We start from the raw sequence: 27,406 nt of genomic DNA on the forward strand, positions 1-27,406 counted from the left end.
GCAATAGCAAGAAAGATGATCAACTATAAATGACTGCTCTTCTCAGCAATACAATGATCCAAGACTACTCTGAAGGACCTCACAGAAAGAACTGATTGTGTCTGAATACAAACTGAAGCATACTTTTTTCAATTTTCTTTTTTTTTCTTGAGTGTTTTTAGGGGGGCAATCTATGTTTGTTTTTTTTTTTTGCAACATGACTTTTATAGAAATGTTTTGTACAATTTCACATGGGTCTTCTCAATGGGGGTAGGGGCCTATGGAGAAGAAGAGGGAGAATCTGGAATCCAAAATTTTAAAAACAAATGTTAAAAATTGTTTTACATGTAACTGGGAAAAATAAAAACATTTAAAAAAATAAATTGCCATAGTCTTCACAGTGGCAATTGTGATTAATTTGATTATCAACACCTGAATGAGAGGTAGCAAAAAGGGGATATTATGGGCATAGCTATTGAGTAAATGGCAAGTTTTTGGTCCTGAGCAAAAGAGGCAGATCAATAAATTTCATAGGTGCTGTCCTAGGCCTTCTTTTTTCTTTTCATACTCTCTTCCTTTTTTCCCCCCATCAACTTCAATGATTCATTATCTGTTTTATAACTCCCCTATCTGCATGTTCAGCCCTCATCTCCCTCCTGATCCCTCATCCCACAATTCCAACTGCCTTATCTCATCTTGATGTCTTGTAGACATCTCAAAGTGATAATGTCCAAAAAGGAACCCATTATTTTTCCTATAAAATTATCCTTTTAACTTTCCCACTTCTGATCACAATTTATTTAGCCATTCCCCCAATTGGAATTTCTAAATTTTATCCTGAAAAAAGAGGTGCTATAAATATTTTTATACATATAGGTTCTTTTTAAAAAAAATCTCTTTTGGGATTCATGCCTAGTAGTGTTATTATTAGGTCAAAAGATATGCATGCTTTTTATAACCTTTTGGACATAGATCATATCTTTTGACCATTTAGCAACTGGAGAAAGACATTTTTAAAAATAAATTTGACTCAGTTTGAGAAATGCATTTGAGAAATGAGGTCTTCATCAGAGAATCTTGACTTTTTATTGCTTAAGGATTCAAATCAAAATTCCATTCTACCCATCCATGACAGCTGCAGCCCTTCTATATATAAAATAAATGCAAGGCAATGTGGAATGAAGGAAGCAGCAGTTGAGGGGAAATCAAAACTTTATGTAGGAACTGGAATCTAAGATAATCTTGGAAGGAAATAATGTATTCTAAAAGGGAAAAGAATAGAGAAAAAAAGGGCAAGGGAATACATTCCAGGATCCAGGGATAGCCTGTGCTTATTCAAGATTAAAGATAGAATGTTGGGAGGAACAGCAAGAAAATCAATTTGGCTAGAGTAAAGAATAGATGAAGGTGACTACTACTTAATAAGATTGGAGGTAGAATAGAACTAAGTTGTCATTGTTTAAAAAAAAAGCATTTGTATTTTAGCTTTTGGGGAATGGGTCTCCTTATCTCTCCCAGAATGGAAGTTTAGCAACTATTCATGGGAGCTTTGGTTTGCTCTTGTTTCCAACTGAGCTAGTTTGTAGCCTGGCAGATCCCTAAGGAAAGGAATTCACCATTCTGATTTAGGTCACTGTAACCCAGAATTCAAATGATTTGTCTTCTTTAACCTTCCCTACCAGCAGGGATTATAGATATGTACCATAATGTCTGACTTTGCATTTGATCTAATTGTTAATATGAAACCATATGAAGTGATGTGATCGGATCTGTTGTAGTAATATCAAATTGACAACTGGGGGAAGATGGGCTGGAAAGGAAAAAGATTTGAGGTTAGGAGACCAGTTAGGAGGTGTTGCAATACTTCAGACTAACAATAATGGCAAACCTGAATTTTAGGGTATTTGTGTTGTGGGCAGAAAGAAGGGAGTGGATGCAAGAGGATTTAAGGAAATAGAATTGACAAAACTTGACATTTTATTAGAGGAGGAAGAAAGAGAAGTTGAAGAATCCTCTTTCAAAGTTAGAGACCTGGGTGACTAAAAAATGGTTCTGACCTTTACAGAAATAAGGACAATGGGGGAAAGGATTGGTTTGGGGAGGGCGAGAACCAATAATGAAAAAGAGGAAGAAAAATCCTTGACCCTGTTTTTGGTTTTGGCGCATCACTTTTCCTATTAGAGATTTCACTTTTGTTCTTGTGGTTAGGAAATGAGGATGAGCCCCTGGGGTGTGGAAGGTTAGGAAGCCAAATTTCATTCATTTCTCTTAATTAATAATAAGTATTTCTCCTTTTTCTGTTGTTTTCCTTATTTCTAGCAACTCTTCCTTGACTGATTAGGGACTAGGTGTGTGTGGGTAGCAGGTGAGGCTTTGAGGAAATAAAGAACTTGCATTTCTCCTTGCATTCTATAGTTCTTTCAGCTTGACCTGTGGTCAAATGATTATTTTCTCTCAAGGAAGAGATTATTGGAATTTTAGGGAAATCTTGTTCCATCTCCCCAGACTACTACTCCACTATAGGAACAGTATCTCAGGGGCCCTTTCCTTGTAATTTTCTCTGATTTCAGCCTGTACCCCCTAATAACCTGCTGTGTAGTTATAATAAAGCAAGATATCAGCTTGGTTTTAATCACATAGAACTTACCATTGAAGCTACCACTATGGGGTTCTCAGTATTGTTCCCTTAGAGTTGTAATGAGCTGTTTGGTGTAGAAAAATGCTTTGCTTTTTTTGCTTTTTATGTTCCCTATTAATTTTGTTCAATTTTCTTTTTACCTAATGCTGTTGTATTTAAGTACTTAACTCAGAAATATATGGATAATGAAAATGAGTAAAAGAAACATGAAATATTCATTTTTAGAAAGTTATTTAAGCTTAACAGCTTTAGGTCTCTAATTTTATTTTGTTTTATTCATGTTAAATAACCAGGAATAGAACATTTGAGGGGTCCATGACATTTGGCCACAGTTGAATGATAAAGAAGATAATGAATAAACACTTAACAAAAATTTATTTTGTACTCTCCTGGTCCTCTGTTAGGCCAGAGATAGTTACTGTCCTCAAGAAGTTTATCTTCTAGAAGGCCTAGGATTGTTATTTTTTTAATATTTATTTTATTTTATTTTATTTACAAAAATTTTATGCATAGGTAATTTTTCAGCATTGACAATTACAAAACCTTTTGTTCCAATTTTTCCCCTTCTTCCCCCCACTCCTTTCCCCAGATGGCAGGTTGACTGATACATGTTAAATATGTTAGAGTATAAGTTAAATACAATATATGTATACATGTCCAAACAGTTATTTTACTGTACAAAAAGAATTGGATTTTGAAACGATGTACAATTAGCCTGTGAAGGAAATAAAAAATGCAGGCGGATAAAAATAGAGGGATTGGGAATTCTATATAGTGGTTCATAGTCAACTCCCAGAGTTCTTTTGATGGGTGTAGCTGGTTCAGTTCATTACTGCTCTATTGGAACTGATTTGGTTCATCTTATTGTTGAAAATGGCCACATCCATCAGAATTGATCCTCACATAGTATTGTTGTTGAAGTATACAATGCTCTCCTGGTCATGCTCATTTCAGTCAGCATCAGTTCATGTAAGTCTCCCCAAGGGCCTAGGATTCTTAATCTTTTTTGTGTCTGAGAAGCCTATGGACTTTTTTGAAGCATATTGTAAAATGCCTAAAATACATAGGATTAAAGAGCTATCAGACTCTGCATACCCTTATATTCAGCAGGGACTCTACTAGGCCTGTATCCCAAAGAGATCATAAAAAGGGAAAAGGACCCAGAAGTGCAAAAATGTTTGTGGCAGCTCTTTTTGTAGTGACAAGAAACTGGAAATCAAGTGGATGTTCATCAGTTAGGGAAAGGCTGAATAAGTTGTGGTATATGAATGTTATGGATTATTATTGTTGAATAAGAAACGACCAGCAGGATGATTTCAGAGAGGCCTGGAGGGAGTTACATGAACTGATGCTAAGTGAAGTGAATAGAACAAGGAGAACATTGTACACAGCAACAGCAAGATTATATAATGATCAATTCTGATGGACGCAACTTTTCTACAGGGAGGTAATTCAGACCAGTTCCAATAGACTTGTGATGGAGAGAGCCATCTGCATCCAGAGAGAGAACTAAGGGGATTGAGTGTGGATCACAAAACAATATTTTTTACTGTTTTTTTTTTTTGTTGTTGTTGTTTGCTTGCTTTTTTTTTTCTTTCTCATTTTTTTCCATTTTCATCTTTTTTTTTTTCTTATACAGCAAGATAAATGTGAAAGTACATATAGAAGAATTGCACATGTTTAACATATTAGATTACTTTTCATCTAGGGAGGGAGTGTGGGGAAGGGAGAAAAAATTTGGAACACAAGATTTTGCAAGGGTGAATGTGAAAACTATTTTGAAAATAAAAAGCTATTATTAAAAAAATAAAATACGCAGAATTGCAAAGTAAACCAATTATATTCTAACACAGTTATCAAAGTGTTAAGAAAAAACAAAAAAAAATGAGGTCACAGAACTCATATAATCCCAAATCAAGAACCCTGTACTAAGTAGAAGGTGACACCCATAGAGGAGCAGTGGCCAGGCAAGGAAGTTATGTTAATGACAATTGTGGGAATTGTGAGAGCATCCCCAGAGAAATGGGCTGTTAACACTTTTCCCCCAATAACAATGGCTATATTGATTTGATGATTATTCCCAAGGCAGGAGAAAGACAAGCAGAAGATGGGGAGGAGTATGAAAATACAAAGGAAGATGTCAACATGTTCCCCAGTAGTCCCTAATGTAGGTTGGTGTATGAAGGATGGTGCTTTTTGTGGTTTGCCCTTTGTTCTGGAGAAGGACCTTAACATCAGGGGGGTGATGATATGACATGCAAGTTAATTAGACTAAAGTGAGAGAGGGCTAGGTAGAAACACCTGCCTCACTTTTTCCTCAGCAGTTCTCTGGGTCCAGTGACCAGATAGAGACTAGAACGACTAGAAGTGGCCCTGAATGGTTGGATGAAATGTGAAACGGAGTCTAGGGATTACTAGATACAGTGGGCTAGGTGAATTTTCACTCACTTCTTCCCAAATGACAGCTCAGCCCTATGATGTAGTTCCAAAACTGGATTGTTGTGGGAAGAGGACTATGGGACGTATTTTGCATTTCAGTTGCCATTGAGAGCAACTGTAGGAATAACATGTAGAAGAAATAGCTTTTTTTTTTATAGTTTAGAGTTTACTATAAAGTGACAAATTGTCCCAGACTAGGTAATAGGAAGTTTTTCATATTACAATTGTAATATGAAATTTCCATCAGCAGGATTTGTGGGTCAAGCAGTAGGGAAGGATATATTGTGTGAAGTCCTACTTCCATTGAACATTGTTATCCAAATGAAATCTGGTTACAGTGAATATCAAAAAACCCATTTCCTATCTCTCAGTGAAAAGGTGGGGGCCTGGGGCCGTAAATTTTCACATATACCATCAGACGTAGGTGCAGTGGCAGTTGTTTTTTGTTAACTGGTTTTCCTTTGTTCCTGGGTGGGCTTGACTGGGGAGAGGGAAAAGCATTTTGGGCAGTGACTATGGTGTAAAAAATAAAAGGTTATCAACAAAAATTCGAAAAATTATAAGGTGAACATCAAATACAGCCTTGGAATGAGAAGAAAGGAGAGAAAGGCAGTACAAAGTCCTTGGGTGATATGTGTGGAAAGATGTATAATTTTGCTTACTAATTTATTACAATTTGAAGGAGTAGGTTTGAGTTAGTGGAAAGTGACAAAGAATAAGAAAAAAAGCAAAAAACAGCAATGAAAAAAAGAAAATGAAAAGAATTCAAATGGGAGACAAAACCAAATCTCTGTGTAATGAGTTCATGTTTTCATATCCAATTATCCTTTCAATTCTTTTTATATTGAAATGCTTGCTTTGTTGTAAGTTCATAATAAAAAATAAAGTTTGCATTAAAAAAAAAAAAGACTGGAGGAGAGATTATCAGTCAGTCAGTCATAACCTACCTGACAGTGGAGAAGTGTGGAAAGGGAGGATTTCTGCTTAGAGTGTACATGACTATGACTTTTATATTTTTAACTTTTTAGTTCAAACTGATCTCAAGCATCATGGACTCTTCATAGAATGGAGAGGCTTCTCCAAGACACGACCATTTCTAGGCATGGCCCTATCCTCTACAGAATTAGAATGGTTTGCTCTGCTAAATTTCATACCCCCCAGCTCCCTGATTAATATCTGCTGAACATTCACCTACTTAATTGTTCATAGTTTTGCTGGAGAGGGGTCTAGAATCTTTAATGAATGATCTTTGGAGGGTCTTCTGAGGAGCTTATTCCCCACCTGTTAGCATTCTCATTTCCTCCAGAAACCCAGAACTCTATGACTAATACGATTTACATGCATTTTTAAAAATTGTACGGGGAAACAAACATAATTACTATAATCTTTCCTGTTTCATTCTAAGCACTTATCTTATTTTGAAAACTTTCTCCAGAGAAGCACTCACAAATCCTACTGAAACAATTATGAATTGAATGTTTGTGTCCCTCATGTAATGTTTGTAAGATGTTATCTCTTTATGACAAACGAAGGAACAAACAACTCACTAATGGCTAAATGGGAAGGCCTGACATAGCCTGATTTATTGGGAGGAAAAATGGAAAGACTCAGAATTTTTTTTAAAAAAGTGATTTGAGCTCCTAGTTATATAGAAATGCATAATCCTTTGTAATTAAAAAAGAACTAACTCTTTTGTTGTATCTTGCCTTTTCCAGATTGTTTCTAGTGAACAAAATCCATTATCTTCCTGGATATTACAATTCTAAAGCACGAGAGCCTGAAAGAAAAAAAGGTAAATGTGAATATTTCTTCTGGGGACAATCCATTTAGTCAGCAAGGTTGTGTTAAGACAGTCTTAAGGTGATTCCTGAATCTTCATCTGTTTATCATAAAGACAGCATTCCTTTATGTGGAGGGAGAAGAGGCAGTTTATTATGGCCCCTGCTTCTTTTAAAAATGACAGCTATTTAAAGTGCATAATTCAATCTACTTCAATTTAACTTGGATTCAATAACTATTTATTAAATGCTAGGTCCTAGGGACATAAAAACGAAAGAAAGAAATAATTCCTGTCCTCAGAAAGTTTGCATTCAATGAGAGAGTCAACATGGTTTAAAAATAAACAGAGATATATGGGAGTTTTGAGAGGAAAGCATTAACCACTGTGGGCCCAGGAAAGATTTCATACAGAAGGTGAGCTTTGGAGGAACTTTATGCCTTTCATGGGATTTATGTTTTATGAGAGGGATTCAAGATGGAAGCCAAGAAATTTCAGTATGATGTTTGGAGGAGTATGATGGTATGATGGGTAAAAGATGAAATGACTGAGGAAAACAAAAGTTCGTTCTTCCAACCATATGATTTATTAAGCAATACATGCCAGTTGTCTAACAAATCAGGACCAGGAAAGGAAAGGTGTCCTATAAGAAGGAGGTGATACAGGAGCTGAGCTTTGAAGGGATCTAGGGACCTGAGAGGGCCAGATAAAGAGAGAAGAGGATATTGCAGATATGGGTAACCTCCGCAACACAGGCAAAAAAGGCAACAGTGTGAGCTCTGAGGGGAGGAACAGAAAACTTGGTTGGAATGTAGTCATCCCAGAGGCCATATTTATTTGCATGTTTTCCACTCTGATATTCTATTTTCCATTCCTGCCTTGCTGCCAAGTGTGAGCATAAAATAGATGACATATTTTTCTCCAATTTTTTTCCTGCTGCTTCTCTCAAAAGCACCAAGTTGTCAACCTGTGAAGGCTTGAGGAGGACCAGTTCCTTGCAAATCCAAGTTAGGATTTTTAGCATCTTAATAGAGCCAATTATTGTAATAACTCTTATTTAATTGTAGGACCTAGAAGGTTACAGTCTAGTGTTTCTGGGTAATAGGATGGGAAACCTCCTGAGAGCTTTACTCTAAGCCAGCAAGTCTAGTGTGGGCACCAGCAGAGTATAATCCTATTACATTAAATGGCTATTAGCCCAGCTAATCACCTTGGACCCATCCTGAGGTAGAATCCTGGTTCTGATAGCTACAAAGCCTGCCTGAGGGCCAATAATGCTCAGAGCTCTATGAGCCAGCCCCAAATGTCCAAGCAAGGATCACCTAATTGGATTTCCAAGCCTCTTTAGTAGTAAAAATGTATGGTGGGGTGGGGAGAGGGAAGATATGATGTGCAGGCTCGGTTTAGTGAATGTCCTTTGATACTAATACTAATAGTAATAGCCTCCAAGACAGCCCAAGGTGCAGAGAGGCAGTGTCCATTGACAGATACTACTGCTGTATACCACTGTTACTACCATTTTGCTGCTGCTGCTACCTACTACTACTACCATATTATTACTACTACTACTACTACTACTACTACTACTACTACTACTACTACTACTACTACTACTACTACTACTACTACTCTGTTACTATTACTACCACTTCTATTGTATCACTACTATCATTACTATCACTACTACCTGTACCTGCACCACTACCACTATCATCACTACTACTATTACTGCTGTTGCTGCTACTACCGCTACCACTCCTACCACTACATTAACTGCAGAAGGAACCAGGAAAACAAAATTAATAATGATCATAAATGTGAAACTGAAAAAGAACAATAAAACAAGTTCATTAGCTCTGTAATTCTAAAGATCCATCATGGGCTCAGAAAAGTTGAGCACACACACACACACACATACACACACATACAGTCATACTATATTCTGAATTGGCCCAATCATATAGGCCCAATATAGGGACTATATTTTAGAAGGGAAATAAGTACTTCTTGGGTAGAGCCAGAAATGTGTCATAATCAATTACTAATTGATAAATATTAATAATCTATTGCATACCAAGCCCTATGCTAGGTGTTGGAAATGGAATGCTCAAAACCAAACAAATGAACAAATAGGGAAAACCCCTTATTTTTAAGGTGCTTGCATTCTAAAAAGAGAGACAAACTGTGTATGTTTTAAGTACATACAGGAGATATGTACCTCTGAAAAGGGAATGTTTTCATAACTTGAGGATAACTAGTGTGTTTTGAATAGTTAGTTCTCAGTGATTCTACACACTTGGACCAAGCAGTAATTAATTAGAGATTTCCTACAACTTTTGGCACACAGAAGTCACTGAGTTATTTGTGATTCCATCCCCTAACTCTACCAAAAATGTTTCTTACAGGTCTTGGGATGGATATTATATCATTATTTTAAAAAATATTTTCAGAAGCAACCAAGTGAATCAAAGGATCGTAGATTTATAGAACTCTAGTTCTGAAGTCAGGAGGACTTGAGTTCAAATTTGGCCTCAGATACATAACACTATCTGTATGATCCTGGGCAAGTCACTTAACTCCAATTGCCTTGCTAACAAAAAGGATCATATTAGCATCGTAGGTACTTAGAGTGTCTCATTTCACATAGGAACAATTTGAAATCAAGATCAAATCATCAAGCATTTATTCAATGCCTACTACATGCCCAGGTTATACAAATAGTAAGTGGCAAAACTAGGATTTGAACTCCTTTCCTCTGACTTCAAATTCATTATTTTTTTCACTGTGCCTCATTGCCTTAATATAGAATATCACATAAATATATGACAACCTTTTTCTCTTTCTTCTGACCCTTCATTCACCATTATTAACAATAGATGAACTTAAATATATCTGTTGATGCAAACATTTATTTTAATTTTACTTTGAAATAAAAATTGTCATCCTTTCTCCATTTTCTTTTCCTTATGGATAAAAGAAATGCACAGTGTCATATGACACAACTGAGTCCTTTAAGGTAGTCTTAAATTTTTGTCCTGCTAGTGTTTTAAGATGGGGGAGATAAAGTCTGCAGATAAAACGGTACTGGGACATCTTATGTTCTTGAGAAAATTGTGACATCAGTGAACTCATTATAAACAAAGGCAAGAGTGAGCCAATTTAAGAAATTTTGAGGATCTAATATAAAGTTCTGCTTTTATAATGTTGAGCCTTAAACATGAAAGCAAATATCTAAGAGGATATGCATAAGAATTTCTGAGTGCAGAATGTATAAATGTTCTGAAATTTAATTCCTGGTCATTTTCTATAATATAGGGTTTGGGAATTATAGAAGCAAAGATTTAGAATTCAAAAAGATTGGACAAATGAAGAGAGTGTACATATGTGTATGCATATATATATATATATATTTATATATACATATATAGGTAGGTATAGCAAGGCTAAACATGTAGAGCACTCATAGAATTAGGGCAGTGTCAAAATTTTCTTTTTCATAAAGTTAAATAAAGTAATATTAGGGATGGGGGTTTCAAGATCTTTTTTATTGTAAGATCAAATATACTTATAAATAGGCATAAGCAAATGAATCAATCAATAAGCATTTATTATTAAGCACCTGTTATGGTACCAGGCACTAAATACTGAGGATACAAACACAGAGAATGAAATAAAGGACATGTGAAACAAACAACCTATAGTATTTCAGCTACATTTTAAGTTAAATGTTATTTATTCATTCACTCATTTCTGTAGCTGCCTGGAAATTTTAGCCATTACTAACACTTTTTATAATTTTGTTTTACTTTATTTTATTTATTTATTTATTTTTTTGCAGTGGCAATTGGGGTTAAGTGACTTGCCCAGGGTCACACAGCCAGGAAGTGTTAAGTATCTGAGACCAGATTTGAACTCAGGTCCTCCTGACTTTAGGACTAGTGCTCTAACCACTGTACCACTTAGTTGCCCCTAATTTATTTTATAATTTTATTAAAAAGTTACATGATTAAATTTAAAAGGAATAGCAAATTATATATAACAGATCAATAGTTTCATGTGGAATCATCGTTTTCTACTCTGATTTTACTATGTTATCAAGAGAATTGTTTTATTTTTTTAAGTTCAGAATAAATAAATTTTTAAAAAATTATTTCTCAGGGAAATATTTTCTGAGTTTCAAAAAGAAAAAAAAAGCCCACAAAAAGCCAATTTCCAGATGAAAGTTTGAAGCACAACTCATTTGCGTTATGTCAATGTCAGACAAAAGACCAATAATGTGATCTAGGAGTCCATGATTTATGGGGTGGTCATTGCTGATTTTTGTTGTTATCAGGGGTTTTAAGGAATTTGCAAAAGACTTCAGATAACAATATATTTAGGAGGTAGGATTGGAAGGAAGAAGAGGGGTTCAATTCCCAACTCTACTATTTATTGCTTTGGTGAGCCTAGATAAATTTTTCCAATTCTCAACCTCAGTTTCTTCATCTATGACAATACTATTTATAGGCTTTTAATAGTAATTTTAATTGATATCTTTTGTTTTTACATTATCTAGATTTTCTACTATATCCTTCCCCTTGTCCCTCTCAGAGATCTTATTTTTTAAAAGTACTATTAAATTAAAGGTACTAATTTTTTTTTAAGAGGAAGAAGAAAATAAAATTGAGTAAAAAAACATAAAAAAGTCTCATTTCTGCAAAGGAGAGCAAGGTGGTCCTATAAACCATATAAGGCTTCTTATGTCTTTTCTTTGGCGACAATCTTGCTTTCTATAATTTGGCAACACCCTTATTCTTATAGCTTTAAAGGTTGTAAATACTTTCCTGTGAATAAACCATCCTGTGAGGTAATAGTGCAAATATCAGTCCCCATTTTATATATAGAACTCTGAAGGGGTTAGATGGAAATTCCAAAGTTTCTTTTATATCCAAATGATTTGAATAATGCTAGTACCAGTAGGGGAAATTCTCTGTAAATCTTAAAAGTGTTACACAAAAATTTATTACATTCAGACCTTTTAATAGCTTAAAACAGCACTAATTTTTTTTTTTGGTACTTATGTTTGGATTGCTGGATTTTAATTATTTTGTATGTTTTATCTTGATGTGAGTTAAAAAACACACATACACACAAAGGAAATAGAACAATTATGTAATCATTCAAGTTCACTGTCTCTGATCAACTGAGGTAAGATAATTAGTATTTTGACTTGGATTGTGAAATTTTCAGCCTTGATTGCTGTAGCTAAATTTGCCCAGAGGAAGCCCTGCCTGGAGCTACAGAGCACTGATTTCTTGCTCTGTGTACCTTTTTTGAGATCAAAAGGCATCTAATGAACAGTTAAATGTTGCAAGAAAATTTTAAGTGAAAGGCAACTGTTTCTAAATTCCCCAGAGAGACGGGACCCGGGCGAACATTGGCAGCCAGAGCTATTATTAAGGTCACAAGACATCATCTGTTACTGTGAGCATCTTAATAGGAAAGCCTCATATGGCAGGAGGTGGGGCCAGGCTTGATGCCTCCCATCCATTTCGAAGATGGGATGACAGAATGTTTTCCTGGGCTTGTGAAGTGGGCTTTGTATTTCTTCAAGTCATGGGGTGTATTTAAATGAGCAGAAGAGAGGCAAGAAGCTTTGAAGAAAGTTCTTGGATCTGTCCTTGGCTCTTAACCTTCCCTTAATTTAGGATGTTGCCTGCCAGATCCCTTTGTAGTAATAGCATGTTCTCTGCGTCTAATTTCTACAGGGAATTTAGAAATAATTACCTTGAACTTAAATATTTTTTTGCAACGTTTAACCATTCTTTGGATGGCTTTCATTCTCAAATAAGGTTCAGAGACTATGTCCTGGTAAAATAGGATTTAATGGAGAAAGAGATATAAACAAAAACAGTTTTTAGGATCCACTGTGTAAGGAAAACAGATATGGGGAGATACACATAAAGAGAGAGAAGGAAGAGTGAGAGGAGGGGAATAAAGAGAGAGAGGAGAGAGAAAGAGAGTGGGGGAAAAGGGAAGAGAGGAGAAGGAAGAGAAGGATGAATTGGGCATTTATCTTTTATAAAAGACTAATGTCCCAAATTCCCGACCTTTTCTGTGAATAGAAATGGCTGTTAATATTCTACCTAACATATATTAAAACACATATACACTTGATATGTACTTTCAAGACAAAAGTGACATTTTCAACAAATGAGAAAGTAGCTCCATTTCAAAAGAAACTTTCTTTGAAGAAAACATTTTGAAAATTGATGTTTTGAAACATTTCCATCCATGGATGAGATCTTATTTAGAAAAATTGGAAACTGAAATCTTCTAACCTGTTTAAAAATTTTCCAAATAGTTTCAATGTAATTTGAATCCATTTATATTTATATTTTTAACAAGAACTACTGGTTGTTATGAGGGAAGAAATTTATTAGTATACTTTCAACAAAAACTTTTACATATTTAGTGGATGGGATTGTAATTTTCTAAGGACAATCAGTGATGTACTTCCCTTTGGCATATTTTTGTGAGCTATCTTTTTCAGCTATAAGAGCCAAGTATTTAAATAAACTGAACTTAGAACTAGATCTTAAAATTGCTGTATCACAAACTGTGAAACCAAAATTGTTCAAAAATAATGAAGCATATTCAATCACATTGCTCTTACAAAAATATCTCTATGGGTCTTCATTTCTACCTTTCCCCCTCCCCTGGAAATTTGGACTCAGAGCAAAGAACTATCCAGGGCTACAATCTTACCTTGCTAGAATGAAAGTCTTCAATTCATTCTCAGACAAAGTAACCCCTACTTTGGCTTTCATTCTAACCAGCCAATCGGATTGTACTCCCAGTCCTTCCCTGGACACTATTCTAGTAGATGAGCCTGAATCCAAGCCTTCACCCCAACTGTAGTCATCTCCACATATAGAAAATGTTATTGCTTACTTTTTGGGAGGTTGGAGAGAATTAAAAGGGATTTGTCCAGGATCATACAACTAGTGTGTCTGAGACTAGACAACTCAGGTCTTCTTGACTCAGCCACCTGTGCTGTCTTATTCTGAGTTTTGCAGGGGAGGCTCTTGTTGTTGCCGCTCCCAGAGGCTTCCAAGGTCTTTACCCTGGGGCTCTCTGACCTTTGTGGCCTCCCTGAGTCCTTCTCTGGGGATCCTTCCACTCCCACTGCCTCTGCTGGTAATCCTCTTCATGTGTCTCTGATTATGCAGGAATGGATCTTTAGACCCAGTTGTTCTCCCACTTGCTTTTGTGGGAGTCTCCTTTTCTTAGTTTATGTGTACTAATTTTTCATCATTTAGTTCCAGTGTGGAAGAAATCACTTACTGTAAATTCTCTTTGGAGTTCTTGAGTTAGCATTTGGGTTAGCATGAATTTTAGGTCTTTTCTGGAGCTGGTATGTGGGACCTGAGTAGTCTGTCTCCTGTTCAGGCAGACATCTTATTATTGCCTTTGGTTGCTGGCATAATAGTAAATGAATATAATTTAGAAAATCACTAATACAAATATTTGGGAAGTATATGATCAAAGCTCTTTCATGATAGAGGTATATAATCAAAAGAGCCTGAAGGTTACTGATCCAAATGTATTAAGTCAGTCACAGATAAATAGAAAGTCACAACATACTGTGTGCCATCTGAGGACCCAGAAGGAAGGTGTTTCTTGTCTGGGGGTAGGTGAGGAGATTATACATGCTTTCCAGGAGGACATAACACTGGCATTGGACTTTAAAGAGCCCATCCTCCTCTTTTTACAGATGAGGCAAGTGAGACTCAGAGAAATGAGGGTTCCACAAAGAAAATTACACAATTTTGAGAGTAGGAACTAAGAGGTAAATTCGCCTAATCTATAAACCCCTTAGCTTTGTGTTCTTGAGTCACTTCAGTCATGGCTGACTTTTTGTAAGCCCATTTGGGATTTTCTTGGCAAAGATACTGTTGTGGTTTGCCATTTCTTTCTCCAGCTGATTTTACATATGAAGAAACTGAGGCAAAGAGAGTTAAGTAAATTGCCCAGGGTCATACAGCCTGTGAGTGAAGCTGGATTTGAACTCAGGGACAGCCTGACTCCATGGCCAATGCTCCATCTGCTCTATCACCCAGTTGCCCCTTCCATTAGCTTTGGGAATTGATTAAAATCACACCAAAGTAACTAGATAAGATTTGAACCTGATGTCTTCTGACTTGTCCTTGTTTTTCCATTTATAATAGTGCAGTTGTTGCATATCTTCTTTTGCTTCTGCATATTTCTTCAGTTCATATGAAGTCTTCTAATGTTTCTCTGAATTCCTAGCATTTATCATTCTGTACCACACAATATTAATACACTATATTCATATGCCACAGCTTGTTCAGTTATTCTCCCACTGCTTTTCTGCCTTCCACCCATACCTCTACTCCCATCCCCACCCTTATTCCCATCTATTTCCAGCTGTTGGCTACTATAAAATGTGCTGCTATGAAGATATGCTTCTTTCAGAAACATCTTTAAGGAAAGAGATTTTGCTATTTTCTTCAGTATGCTCCCAAGGGTTTGTTAACAATCCTTATTCTAAAGCAGATCCATTTTTAATGTCTTATCTAAATTCTTCCCCCACCTGCAAATGAAACTCACTTCTCTTGTTTGTTTCTCCAAAGAGAAAGAAAAGAACAGGTCCCCATCCTGCAATCATCAGCTTTTTGGGGTCTCTTCTTATTCTTTCAGAGTCTTTCCAGGGAGTTCAAAACTGATCCCTAAGAATAGAGAATATGATTCCTATTTTGTAAGGAAGATTTACTACAACACCTTGAAGGAAGGAAGGTTTCTGTGGTGTCATATATCAATAAATGGAAGAGACAGAAAAGGTGCTCACTTTGCCTGTCTCTCTGCCACTGACTTGTACTATTATTCTGTGTGATTCTTTTTTTTTTCAAATTTCATTTTTCTAAAATGTTATTTTTTTTAAATTTTGGATTAAAGCAAACATTTCCATTACATAAAATAATAAAAAAGAGGATTGTACATAAATTTGCAAATCTATATGTATGATTTGCTATTCCTTTTAAATATAAAATAGTTATCATGTGAATTTGTTTTTTTCTTTTTTCTTCTCCCTCCTGCCCTATCCTAAGGATGGCTACCATTAGACACAAATATGTATCTATGTATTTGTGTATATACCTATATGATACCCATATATGTACATACATATACATATATATTTATACATATACACATACATACATAAATACATGTTTACCTATATTATATATATGTAAATTCATTCTATACATATTTCTTTTTATCAGCTCTTTCTCTAGATGCAGTTAGAGTCTTCCTTAATATGTCCCCCATAGTTAATTTGGGTATTTCACTCTATCATTACAAAACACCTCGGTCTCTGCGTAGAAGAGTTGTATTTCCTGATAGTTACTGACATTAGGGCTGTAGCACAATAGAAGGGCCATGGACTTTAGAGTTCAGGAACAGGAAAGGCCTCAAGTTTATATCATATGAGGACATGTTTGATGGGACAGGATATATTTTGCTTGAAGAAGAAAAGACTTGGTCAGTTATGTAGCACATGTTGGGGGAAGGAGATAGAAAATCTCCATGCTGTATTCATATCCATGAACCAGGTGAAGGACTCCAGGACCTTGGGTGGACCATCTGTGGAAAGACCGAACAGAAAATCCCAAAGGATGAGAAGGAGTGGATGGATCCTAATCAGAACTGTGGAGCAAGTAGCCAGAAGTTCAAGATCTCATTGAAGACTGAAGTAGTGCCATCTTTATGATGTGTGGGATGCTTTCTATTCTCATGAGTGATGTCAACCAATCTTATTACTGTGCTTGGATTGGAAAGTGGAAGCAGGGAGAGGTGGAGAAATGCCAGTAAATCACAACCACATGAAATGTCTTTAATAAAAAAACCAAACTGAAAAAAAGGATACTGTTCAGAAAGAAGTGTATTTTGAAAGTTGAATTTTTGATGGGAAATTGTTAGCTAATACACCAATTTAGTAGGCAGCTAGGTGATACAGTGGATAAAATGTAAAATTCTGGATTGAGGATCAAGAAGACCTAAACATAAAAATAGTTATATATGTACGAAAAAATCTTTCTAAAGGATAAATTGTATATAATTAATCAACAGAGAAAATACACTGTTGCTAAGGGGGATTTGGAAAGGTTTTCCATAGGTGGGATTCTATATAATATTTGAAAGGAATCCAGGGAAGGCAGGAGATGGGAGGGGAGGAGAAGAGGATTTATGAGGATAGGGGGGCTGCCAGATAAAATGCCCCAAATTAGAGATGGGCAGCAGCAAGGAAGCGAATGTCGTTGGCACAAAGGGTGAAAGGCAATGGGTAAGGTGTAAGGAGACTGGAAAAGGGTGTTGGAGGGCAGTGAGGGGAAGAGAGGGAAGATTATGAAAGACTTTGAATACTAAATAGAAAATTTTATATTTAATCCTGGGAGATGGTCAAATAATTTTATATTTATTAGCTAAAAAAAAATATATATATATATATATATATATATATATATATATATATATATATATATAGTTTGCAGAGCATTGTGACATAGGTCTTGAGGGAAATACAAATTTTAGATCAAGTACACAATCTTTACCATCATGGAGCTTACAGAATAAACGTGTTTACTTATAATTCAAATAGTTATATGATCTCAAATGCAGATATCCTATAAAAGGGAAGGGCTACTTGGGTTAAATTTTAAAGAATTGGTAGAAATTCACAACTTCTTTCTGCTTGTTCATTAATACTTATTTACACAACTATTTATGCATCTGTATATGTATACATATATTATGCACATATGTATACTGACACATACATGTATCTAAGTGTAGGTATGTTTCCATTTATCTGCCTACCTGTCTGTCTATCCATCTTATCTATCATATATCTGTCTGTCTGTCTATTATCTGTGTTTCATAAGTAGCTTAACTATTCACAGATAAAACCAAAGGAATGAAATATGGCAAAATATGACATGAAATGGAATGGATAGTCTCATAAAGGTTGGAAAATGACATACAAATATATATATATAATTCACATCACACATGTGTACATGTGTAAATATACATGTAATATAAAAATGAAACATGTACCTGTATATATAAGCATATGCAATATATCTGTGTGAGAGTAGTGAAGACAATTCATGAAATACTGATAATTAATAAAATATTACATGTAAAATCAGAGAATTGCAAAACAAACTTTCCTGTGAGGTTGGAGCCAGCAGAATGAGGGAAGGTTACAAGGAAAAGGATGTTTGATTTGGGCTTTAAAGAACCGGGAGGAATTTAATAATAAGACTGTCAAGACTGAGTTGTGGGGAGGGGCTTTCATGCACGAGGAATGGTGTTAGGAAAGATGTGGAGGAAGAACCGTGTTTGAGGAGTAGAAAGTGATCTAGTTTATCTAAATCACAGAACAAGTGTCAGAGAGTAATATGTGAACAGACTAGAAAGGCAAAGTATTGCTACACTATGGATTTTGAGTGCCAGGCAAGGTAGTTTGAACTTTATTCCATAAACAATAGAATTTATAGCAGATGTGACATCAGTCAGTCAACATGCATTAAATAAATTCCTGTTCCTAGAGGGCACACATTCCACACTACAGGAGGTGGTAAAGTGGATAGGTCCTCCTGCCTCAGATACTTCATAGCTTGTATAACTCTGGGCAATTCATTCAATCTCTCTTTGTAATTTGTAAAATTCCTCATCTGTAAAAATAGGGATAATAATAACACCTACTTCCAAGGATTATTGTGAAGATGTTCAAATAACAGCTATAAAGCTGTTGACAAATATTAAGGTGGTAAATAAAACCTAATTATTATTTTAATGGGGATGATAGCTTGTAAAAACCTAGGTTTATACAAGATATATTCAGAGTAGATCAAGTAATCCTAAAGGGGAAGACATTAGCTTCTGGGGAGGAGAGGGAGGGATTAGACTAGAAAGTTCTAAGTCATGGAGAAAGGCTGGTGAAGTAAAAGACTGAAGTGACAGGGCAGAACGTTGCAGATATGGAAGACAGGCCAGATAGAGTCCCAGAGGCACTTAGAAGAATGTGTGCATGAGAAAAATGATTCTAGCAATGACAGAAAGGATGGCTTGGACCTGGGGAAAGAGTTCAAAGGGAGAAGACCTTTCAAAATGTGTGGGGGCTCTCGCAATTGTCTAGGTGGGTGATGGCATATTATGTGGCAATGGAAACAGAAGAAGGAATGATACAAAAGATATTAGGAGATATGAAATCACAGAATCTGGCTCCTGATGAGATCTGAAGGCTAAAGGAAAGAACCAAGCACCCATCGTGATGTGGATAAGGGGAGATTGGATGAATAGAGATAAAAATAGAAAAGTCAGAAGAGCTCAGTTGTAGATGTGCTGGATGTGGATGGGCACTTGAGATGCCCAGGGAACTGCCAGGCAAAGATGACCTTCCGATAGATTTGGGTCTGGGGATCAGCAGAGAGGTCATTACTTGGGGAACTGTGCTGCTCTGCTTCTCATGTTTTTCTCTTGCAAGGTGATAAGTTACTTAAAGCATCTGTCAATGCCTTGGGGCTCTAATCCTTGAAAGGCTAGAAATTCATATTCATTGGGGAAGTGAAGTGGTAAGACAAATTGGCCAGATTAAAACTGCAGTCTGCTCTCACCTGAATTTTGTGGTAATGTGTTGTTTTTTCCCCTTGAATCATTCAGATAACTGTCTCAAGCTTTCATTTTGGCTGAGTATTCTTAGAAAAAAAATCCGTTCTCTTTTACTAAATAAATATAGTAAATCAAGAAAAAGTCAGGAGGTTATAGTAAAATTATAGATGCTGTTCAATTTATATTCATTATTTATTCACTGAAGATTGATTCCATACCTACTATGTGGGCAGTATTGTGCTGAGCAATGGGCTGGAGAAGAATCAATATTTACATAACACACGGTCCTTTCTCTCATGGTTAAAGGAGTAAAGTGTAACAGAGTGTAAAAGGAGAATAAGGCACAAACACACGTATTTATAATACACACAGAGTACTGAAAACCCCATTTCCCTGACTCTTATTAAACATATTTATTCATTGTTTGTCCTCACTTGCCCTTAACCCTTCCAAATATCTGACTTCAAAACTATGATAGCACTCCAAATACCTGAAATTTTTTGCAGGATGGTTTAATGGATAGCATGAAGGACTTGGAGTCAGGAAGACTTTTTTCAAATCCTGTAAATGATACCAGTCATGTTGCTCTGGGCAAATCTCTCTAGGCTTGCTTACCCACCTGTAAGATGAAGGTGTGTTGACCTAGATAGCCTCTAAAATTCCTTCCAACCCTAACTAAGTCTATGTTCGTACATCTCTCAAGCTTTCTCCCAGTTCCAAATATTGAATCCTATGATTCTAAAAACATAATAGAAGGCAAACCCTTAGTGTATCATTCATGTTAGAAGTTGTGTAATAATGTAATTCAAAAGACTAACAACAAAACAATGGAAAATTAATGTGACAATGATAATGAATAATCAAAGAAGGAGTATTAGGAGGTTCTTTTTAGGGGTGGAACTTGAGTATGGAACATGGCATATAATAACATATTTTTTAATTCATAGGTTAGTTTTTGCCTAATTTTTTTGCTCTTATTCATTTTTATGGAAAATGATCTCTGGGAGAGAGAGAGGAGGAAAAGATATGTTGAAAAATGTAAATGGTAAACAAAAAAAATTTGATTTTTAAAAATTGTATAACTTGGAATCATCTGTTAGAATTTTTCTCCCATTGGCTTAGTATCACACCAGAGTTCAGGAATAAAAATATTTACTATTTATTATTTCCAGAAAAATTTTTTTCTGTAACATCTCTCCTCCTACAAAACTAATCATGCTTTCTAATGATTATACCTTTAAATAGGGCAGATGCTATGTAATATTTGTAGGAGAAGCCTCCAAGAAAATTTTGGAGAACTCCAAGGGAACACTGGATTTAGTGCCAGCCTTTTTTTTCTTTTCCATTTGTCTTCTAGCTCCTCCCACTCCTGATATTACGAATTACTTTAAAGATTCACTGAATGTTAAGCGACGAGTGGTAAGTAAAATATTTTGTTATTCATCTTATATGAGACAAGACTTCGGTAGGAGTACAATAATTATTCTTTATTATTCTTAATAAGATTAAATAATAATTGATTCAAGTGCTTGAAAAGATTGTTGGAGGTATTTGTTACTCAAATATTGCAATGAGCTCAAAATTGCATAGGTATTGAATCTATGATTTCATTGATATGGGGAATTCCCATACCCATTCTAACAATGTAGACTTCTTTGCAATTTTTAGTCCTAGAGAGGCGCCTAGAGCATTGAGGTTAGGTGACCTATTCAAAATCACATAGCCATCCTTTGTTAGAAGTTGAACTTTGGTTCTTGGCTTTGAAGTTGGCTCATAGCCATTACCACGTATTTTATTTTTCTCATCATTTGATATTACATTTGATATGATTTTCTTTGTTTCATATGACAAAAACCAAATTTTAACCAGGAAACCAATTCAGACACAAAATGTTTGATCTGCACATCTATTTTATATACTTATATACTTGGAGTCCTATCAAAATTTCTTAGGTGGAAAGGTGTCAGGAATGGAAAGCCCTGGTCTAGATGGCCTTTAAATCCCACTCTAGTTCTCAGTCACAGGATGAGTTTGGACTTGGTCTACTGGGGTAAAGAAATGAAAAGATCTTTCTGGCCAACTCATGGCTTAATTCAAACCCTACCTTTAAAGGGTGATAAAACATATGTTAATAGCAGTTCTAATTGGTCAATTTTACTTCCAAAGTGATTTAAATAATTTTAGTATTAACAAAACAAACTGCTAAATAAAATGATAAATAAGGTCAGCGTGTATTCATCAACTAAAACTAATTTATTTAATTTTTTTTCTTTGAAGGAAAAACAAATTCAGTGGGCAAAGAATTATAGTATGATTTATTTTGTGTTAAATTAGATTTTTCTCAATTAACAAACAATTCTTTCCCTTCTACCTTTCCTCCCTAACTGAAGGAAAAATACACAAAACATTTATAATAAATATGCATAGCAAAGCAGTACTAATTCTCACATTGCCTATCCAAAAATATGTGTCTCATTCATTGTAGTATAATTTAACACTAATGAGAGATTTCACAACACTCTTGTATATATTCTGGATAAATATAAGGTACATAGAACAATCTCAGTCCTAAATTGAATTTTCACCTAGTTAAAACCAATCCTAAGCCAACTAATTATTACTGATTTAATATGAGCTCCAGAGGAATTATTGAATGGGTCTGTATACTAATAATGACTTAGAATTTGAATGAAGAGTTTGCTAATCAGATTCTGATATTATTCAAAATTAGGAGACAAGATTGCAAACATTTGGGGGCCAGGATCGAAAGAGGGAGTAAGAACTTGAAAAATTTGGCATTTTAAATATTCAAATGGATCTGGGATTTCATTAATGTCAATGTTCCTGCCAACGTCTGCCTATTCTGTATGATTCTTATGTGAATATTTCTCTAATATTTCATCATGGAATGTGTTCCAAATCTTTTAGGAACCTTCTTTACTTTCTCTTGATATTGTTTTACACTGAAATTATTCTTCAGATTTTATCTGCCACCCACCTTGCCCCATAAATGTGGAATCTACCCCTGGATTCCAGCTGTTCTTTATGTATCATCTTTCTTGATTAGAATGTAAGAGTAGGAATTATCTTGGTTTTTGTTTTTTTTGTATTCTTAGGATATAGTAAGTGCTTCATAGATGTTCTCTCTCTTTACCTGTGTCTGTCTCTCTCCTTTTCCCCTCTCTCATCTCTTCTCTGTCACAAGAATACCAGTGGAGCACATAGGTTGGCTGTCTCCTGCTCTTAAGACCAGACCAATTTGACTTCTTTTTCTATATACACATTTCTTTAATGATATCTTTTATTTTCATCTTTTTCATAGCACCCTTTTCGTTGTGTATTGTAACCTGTGGCATTTCTACCATGTGTCTTTCCATTACCCTTTTATTAATATATTGTCAAGTGATGTTAAGGATAGATTGAAGATCATTCTCACAGAAATAGAGGTGGGAAAATAATCTAAAACTCAGCCCATGGAGGAAGCTCTAAATGTAATAACTGATGACAAATCAAAAATGCAAAATGGAACAATAGCAATGTTTTCTTTTTGTGTAATGGAATCTTTCATCTGGGAATCTCTACTAGGAGATTCTATCTACTAGGAGACTCTATCTCTGCCTCAGAGCCATTCCTACGGGTTAGAGCTGGAATTGAAGGAAATGAGGGAGAGGCTCTTCATGACCATAGCAACTTTGGGGTTTAAGATATTCCAGACCCTACCTAGGATGTAATTTCAAACATCAAGTCTAGTACGGGGGCTTCTTTCTATCCTTGTTTCCTCCTTTGCTATCTTTCAGTCTCATTTCTCAAGAAGAAATGGCAAAGAGTATAATTATATAGTACTTTGCTACTTGGAAGGAGCTCAAAAAGACTTCAGGCTCAATATCTTATTTTGCCTCTCAGTGCCCTTCTGAGATAGGTAGGAAAAGAAGATTATTCTTCCAAATATATGTGCAGAAAATGGAAGCCCTCAGAGGTTAAGTGATTTACTCAACATCCAAGAACATTTTCACTTCAGACTCAGTTAAGCATTTCTAACAAAAACATTTATATTATTGCTCAGTAAAAGAATTCTTTAGAGGCTATAAGAATAAAGATTCATTTGGAGGTCTTCTAGTCCAGTCCCCTCATTTTGGCAGAGGCAGATAAAGAGCTCTTCCATGTCTACACAGTCTGGTTGCCCCAACTAGACTGAAATATTCTTGAGGACATGAACTATATGTCTTCTATTTGCAATGATATTTCTTTAAAAAAAAATTTTTTTTCAAACAAAGAAAATCTGCCTTCTCTTCTTTTTTCTTCCCCCAAGAAAGAAAAACAAAACTCATATTTTAGATAATGAATGATAAAGCAAAACCAATTCCCTCACTGGCTATATCCCAAAATCATCTTAACTTGCACCCTGAATCTCCATCACTTCTTAGTCAGGAGGTATGTAACACTGCAGTGATATTTCAATTAGTCACAACAGAGAATGACCAATTCAGGGCAATTGAATTTTCTGGCTCTTTGAAATATTTTTTCCCAGGGTTGAGTATTGAACATCTCTTTGTTTTCATTCCCAATTTTCTCCTATTCTACAGGGATCCTCCCATTGGAGACATAAAATGAACAGAAATCATCTCTGTCCTTGGGTTTGATGTAGTGGCGGGGCTCCAGTCCTTTTGGCCTTTCCAGTCACTGTCCTTTGTCACCAGTTTTGCTGATCTTTGCTTGGTGTTTCAATTATTAATTCTATGTCTACTTTCAGATTCTCTGGCTTGTCTGTAGCCATCACCAAATCAGATCCCAGCAGTGGAAGAGACTTTATTTGTTGCTGAATAAGAATCACATCCAAAAATCCCCTTTATGTATGTATTAGAACCATCAGTAGAATGTAAGCTCTTCAGGGATAATTACTGTCTCATTTTTGTCTTTACATCCTCAGAGTCTAGCATAATACCTGGCATAGGAGAAGCATTTAATTTTTGCTGAATCACAGTGAATTGGATCCCTTATAGCTTGTAATTTGCTTAAATCCTTATTGTGAATGGGAACCTACTATCTTCCAAGGCAGCCCATTGCATTTTTGAACAGTTTGGGCAGATAGATGGCACAGTGCATAGAATGCTGAGACTGACGTCAGAAAGACTCATCTTTTCAAGTTCAAATCTGGCCTCAGATACTGCCTAGCTGTGTGACTCTGGGCAAGTCGCGGAACCTTTCTTTACTCAATTTTCTTATCTTTAAAATGAACTGGAGAAAGAAATGGCAAACCACATCAGTATCTTTGCCAAGAAAACCTTAAATGAGGTCGTAGAGTTGGATGCAACTGAAATGATGGATACACAACAAAAGATTGTTTAAAAATCTTTCCTGGCATAAAGAAAACATCTGCTTGTAACATACACTGATTCTTCTTACTTATAATTCTTCTTGCACAACTGCCCTTCAGATTCCTAAAGGCAATTATAAAATTATATCATACCTTATTACATCTTATCTTCTCCAAACCAAACATGCTCATTCCTTCAAAAAGTGACCCTTCTTAGCAATGAGCTCATGTCATCCTTCACCATTCTGATCATTATCTCTCCCTGCATCCCTAGTTTTGCCAGTATCATCTCTAAATGTGATACCCTGAACAGAACACAATATTTCAGCTATGTTCTCATCAGAATATTCTGGTCAGTACAGTGTATTATGGCATTAACTTTTGGGGATGCTTTTAATGGTTCCCTCAGGTTGAATTCAGTCTCCTAAAACTAACAAATTCTTTTCACCTGAACTATTGCATAGCCACATCTTCCCCATTTTTAAACTTGTGAATTGATTTTCTGCATCCAAATAATCATGTTTTACATTTATGTTTATTAAATTCAATGAAACTAAATTTCACCCACCATTCTAACCTGCTGAGATCTTATTGGATCTTACATGTTTGGTGTCCCCTGAGCTTTGTGATAACCACAAATTTGACAATCTCACTACTTTAAGTAAATGATACAATTGTTAGACATAATATAGCAGGGCCAAGGACAGAGACACTCTTTAGAGCTCTACCTCCATGTTGATATTGGTCCACTAATGACTAATTATTCTTTAGATCTGGTAATTCAATCAGTTCTAACTTTTCCTAACGACACTCTCATATACCCCACATCTCTCCATTTTGTACTTTGGTGAAATCTAGATTAACTATATCTATTATATTCTCCTCACCTACCAATCAAATAATGTCAGTTTGACATTTGTTAGCTCTTTGTGATTGTTGTCTCTTTCTAAATGTTTGCAACATTTCTTTAAGAGTTCTTGATTGTAGAATTTTGCCAGAAATTGAAATGAAGTCCTGGTCACTGGTGTAGAGTTTGAAAAAAAAAAACAACTTTATTTCACTTTTTAAAAAATCAGGGCAACGTTTTCATTGCTCCATTCTTAGACTATCTCTACTGTTCTCCATAGTCTTTCAAATGTCACTCAGATAGCTGTACAATTTCATTACTCTATTTTATTCTGTACGTTAGGATGCAATTTTTCTGGATCTAGTAACTTGAATGACTTTCTTAATAATCTCCGAATTTACCTTGATTTTCAACTGTCTGTTCATCTTGTGTGTTATCCTTCCTAGTCCATAGGTCATTCTCTTTAACAGAGAAAAGAGACAAAAAATATAAAGGTTAACACAGTAGCAGGATTTCTGGAGTTAAGAGTGCTAGTTGGATGCAACTGAAATGATGAATACACAACAAAAGATTGTTTAAAAATCTTTTAGACCTACAAAAAGAGAGGTTGTAGCCAGTGTCTGGAAACTCAGTGGGAATGGATGTTGTGAAACATTTCTAAAAGGATCAGACCATTTACCTCCGTTAACTAATCTAGTCTAGGGAAGATGACTGGATTTGGAGAACTGTGTGCCACAGGATCACATTTCTTTTTTTTATATAGTAGAAGTAAAAGGCATAGAATGTTGGACTGAATGTCACAAAATCAACAAGTATTTATTAGACAGTTACTATTTACCATGTTATAGAAAACTCTGGGGAAAGGCAAAACAGTCTCTGCATTTTGGGATATCACATTGTGAAGATAGAGACAAATATAAATAGATACATACATAACAGATGGAAGGTAATTTCAGAGGGGTTGCTGGGAAGAATTAGAAAGGACTCCTGCAGAAGGTGGGATTAGAAATGACTTTTTTCTTTTAAATTAAATTGTATTTTTTAAATCCCATATTGGGAAAAAAAGAAAAAGATTTTGTTGTTGATGATGGTACCCTTGACAGAAATAGAAAAGTTTGAAAGACAGATGGATTTTTGGTAAAAAATAATGAATTCTGTTTTGGGCATGTTAAGTTTGAGAAGCCTATGGGACATTCAGCTCAAATGTCTGGTAATGATAATATAGGCCAAAAGCTCAGAAGAGATACTTGAGCTAGATAAGGGAAATTAGAGAGTCATTCTAATACATATAATTTTACACACTGAAATTGGTGAGCTGACCAAGGAAGTATATTTAGAGAAAGAAAAAAAGAGGGTTCAAGTCAGAGCCTAAGGGATAACCTCTATCAGTAACATTTTTTTTTGGTATAAGAAATTGATGGATGAGGAAGTGTTAGATTTTCTATCTGAGTTGGAATCCTTAAAAATTTATCCCTTTTTTCCCGCTAGATGCACCAAGTTGTGACTTCTGATATTTGCCTTCCTGCACATGGGAAAAATATTGGTAAGCTCAGAATTCAGGGTTATTTATCTATTTCATCATCATTCTGCTTTAATTTTAAGAATCATCTTACGTGTTATTTTATGCTTTCAGGGCTGTGAATTCAGAAACTGGTTATCCATCTAAGGGGGTAATTCAGGCCTTTTGCTTTACTTCCTTTTCTTTCCTGTTTTCCACATAATCTATTATTT

General features: G+C 35.4%; 1 protein-coding gene across 6 annotated transcripts in view; it reads left to right on the forward strand.

The window, feature by feature from the left end:
* Window positions 1–27,406, forward strand: part of C6H4orf51 (chromosome 6 C4orf51 homolog) — a 72,898-nt gene that overhangs the window by 7,050 nt on the left and 38,442 nt on the right. For 5 of the 6 annotated variants that reach the window (XM_074274630.1, XM_074274628.1, XM_074274632.1 and 2 more), the window contains 3 exons: window positions 6,772–6,848; window positions 20,872–20,933; window positions 27,164–27,218. In XM_074274630.1, the coding sequence (XP_074130731.1) occupies window positions 6,772–6,848; window positions 20,872–20,933; window positions 27,164–27,218 (194 nt within the window). Of the gene's footprint in view, window positions 1–6,771; window positions 6,849–16,450; window positions 16,759–20,871; window positions 20,934–27,163; window positions 27,219–27,406 lie in introns of those variants that run through there. The other variant, XM_074274633.1, reaches the window with a different exon arrangement.

This window comes from Sminthopsis crassicaudata, chromosome 6, assembly GCF_048593235.1.
Source record: "Sminthopsis crassicaudata isolate SCR6 chromosome 6, ASM4859323v1, whole genome shotgun sequence".
In the NCBI taxonomy this organism is placed as follows: Eukaryota; Metazoa; Chordata; class Mammalia; order Dasyuromorphia; family Dasyuridae; genus Sminthopsis; species Sminthopsis crassicaudata.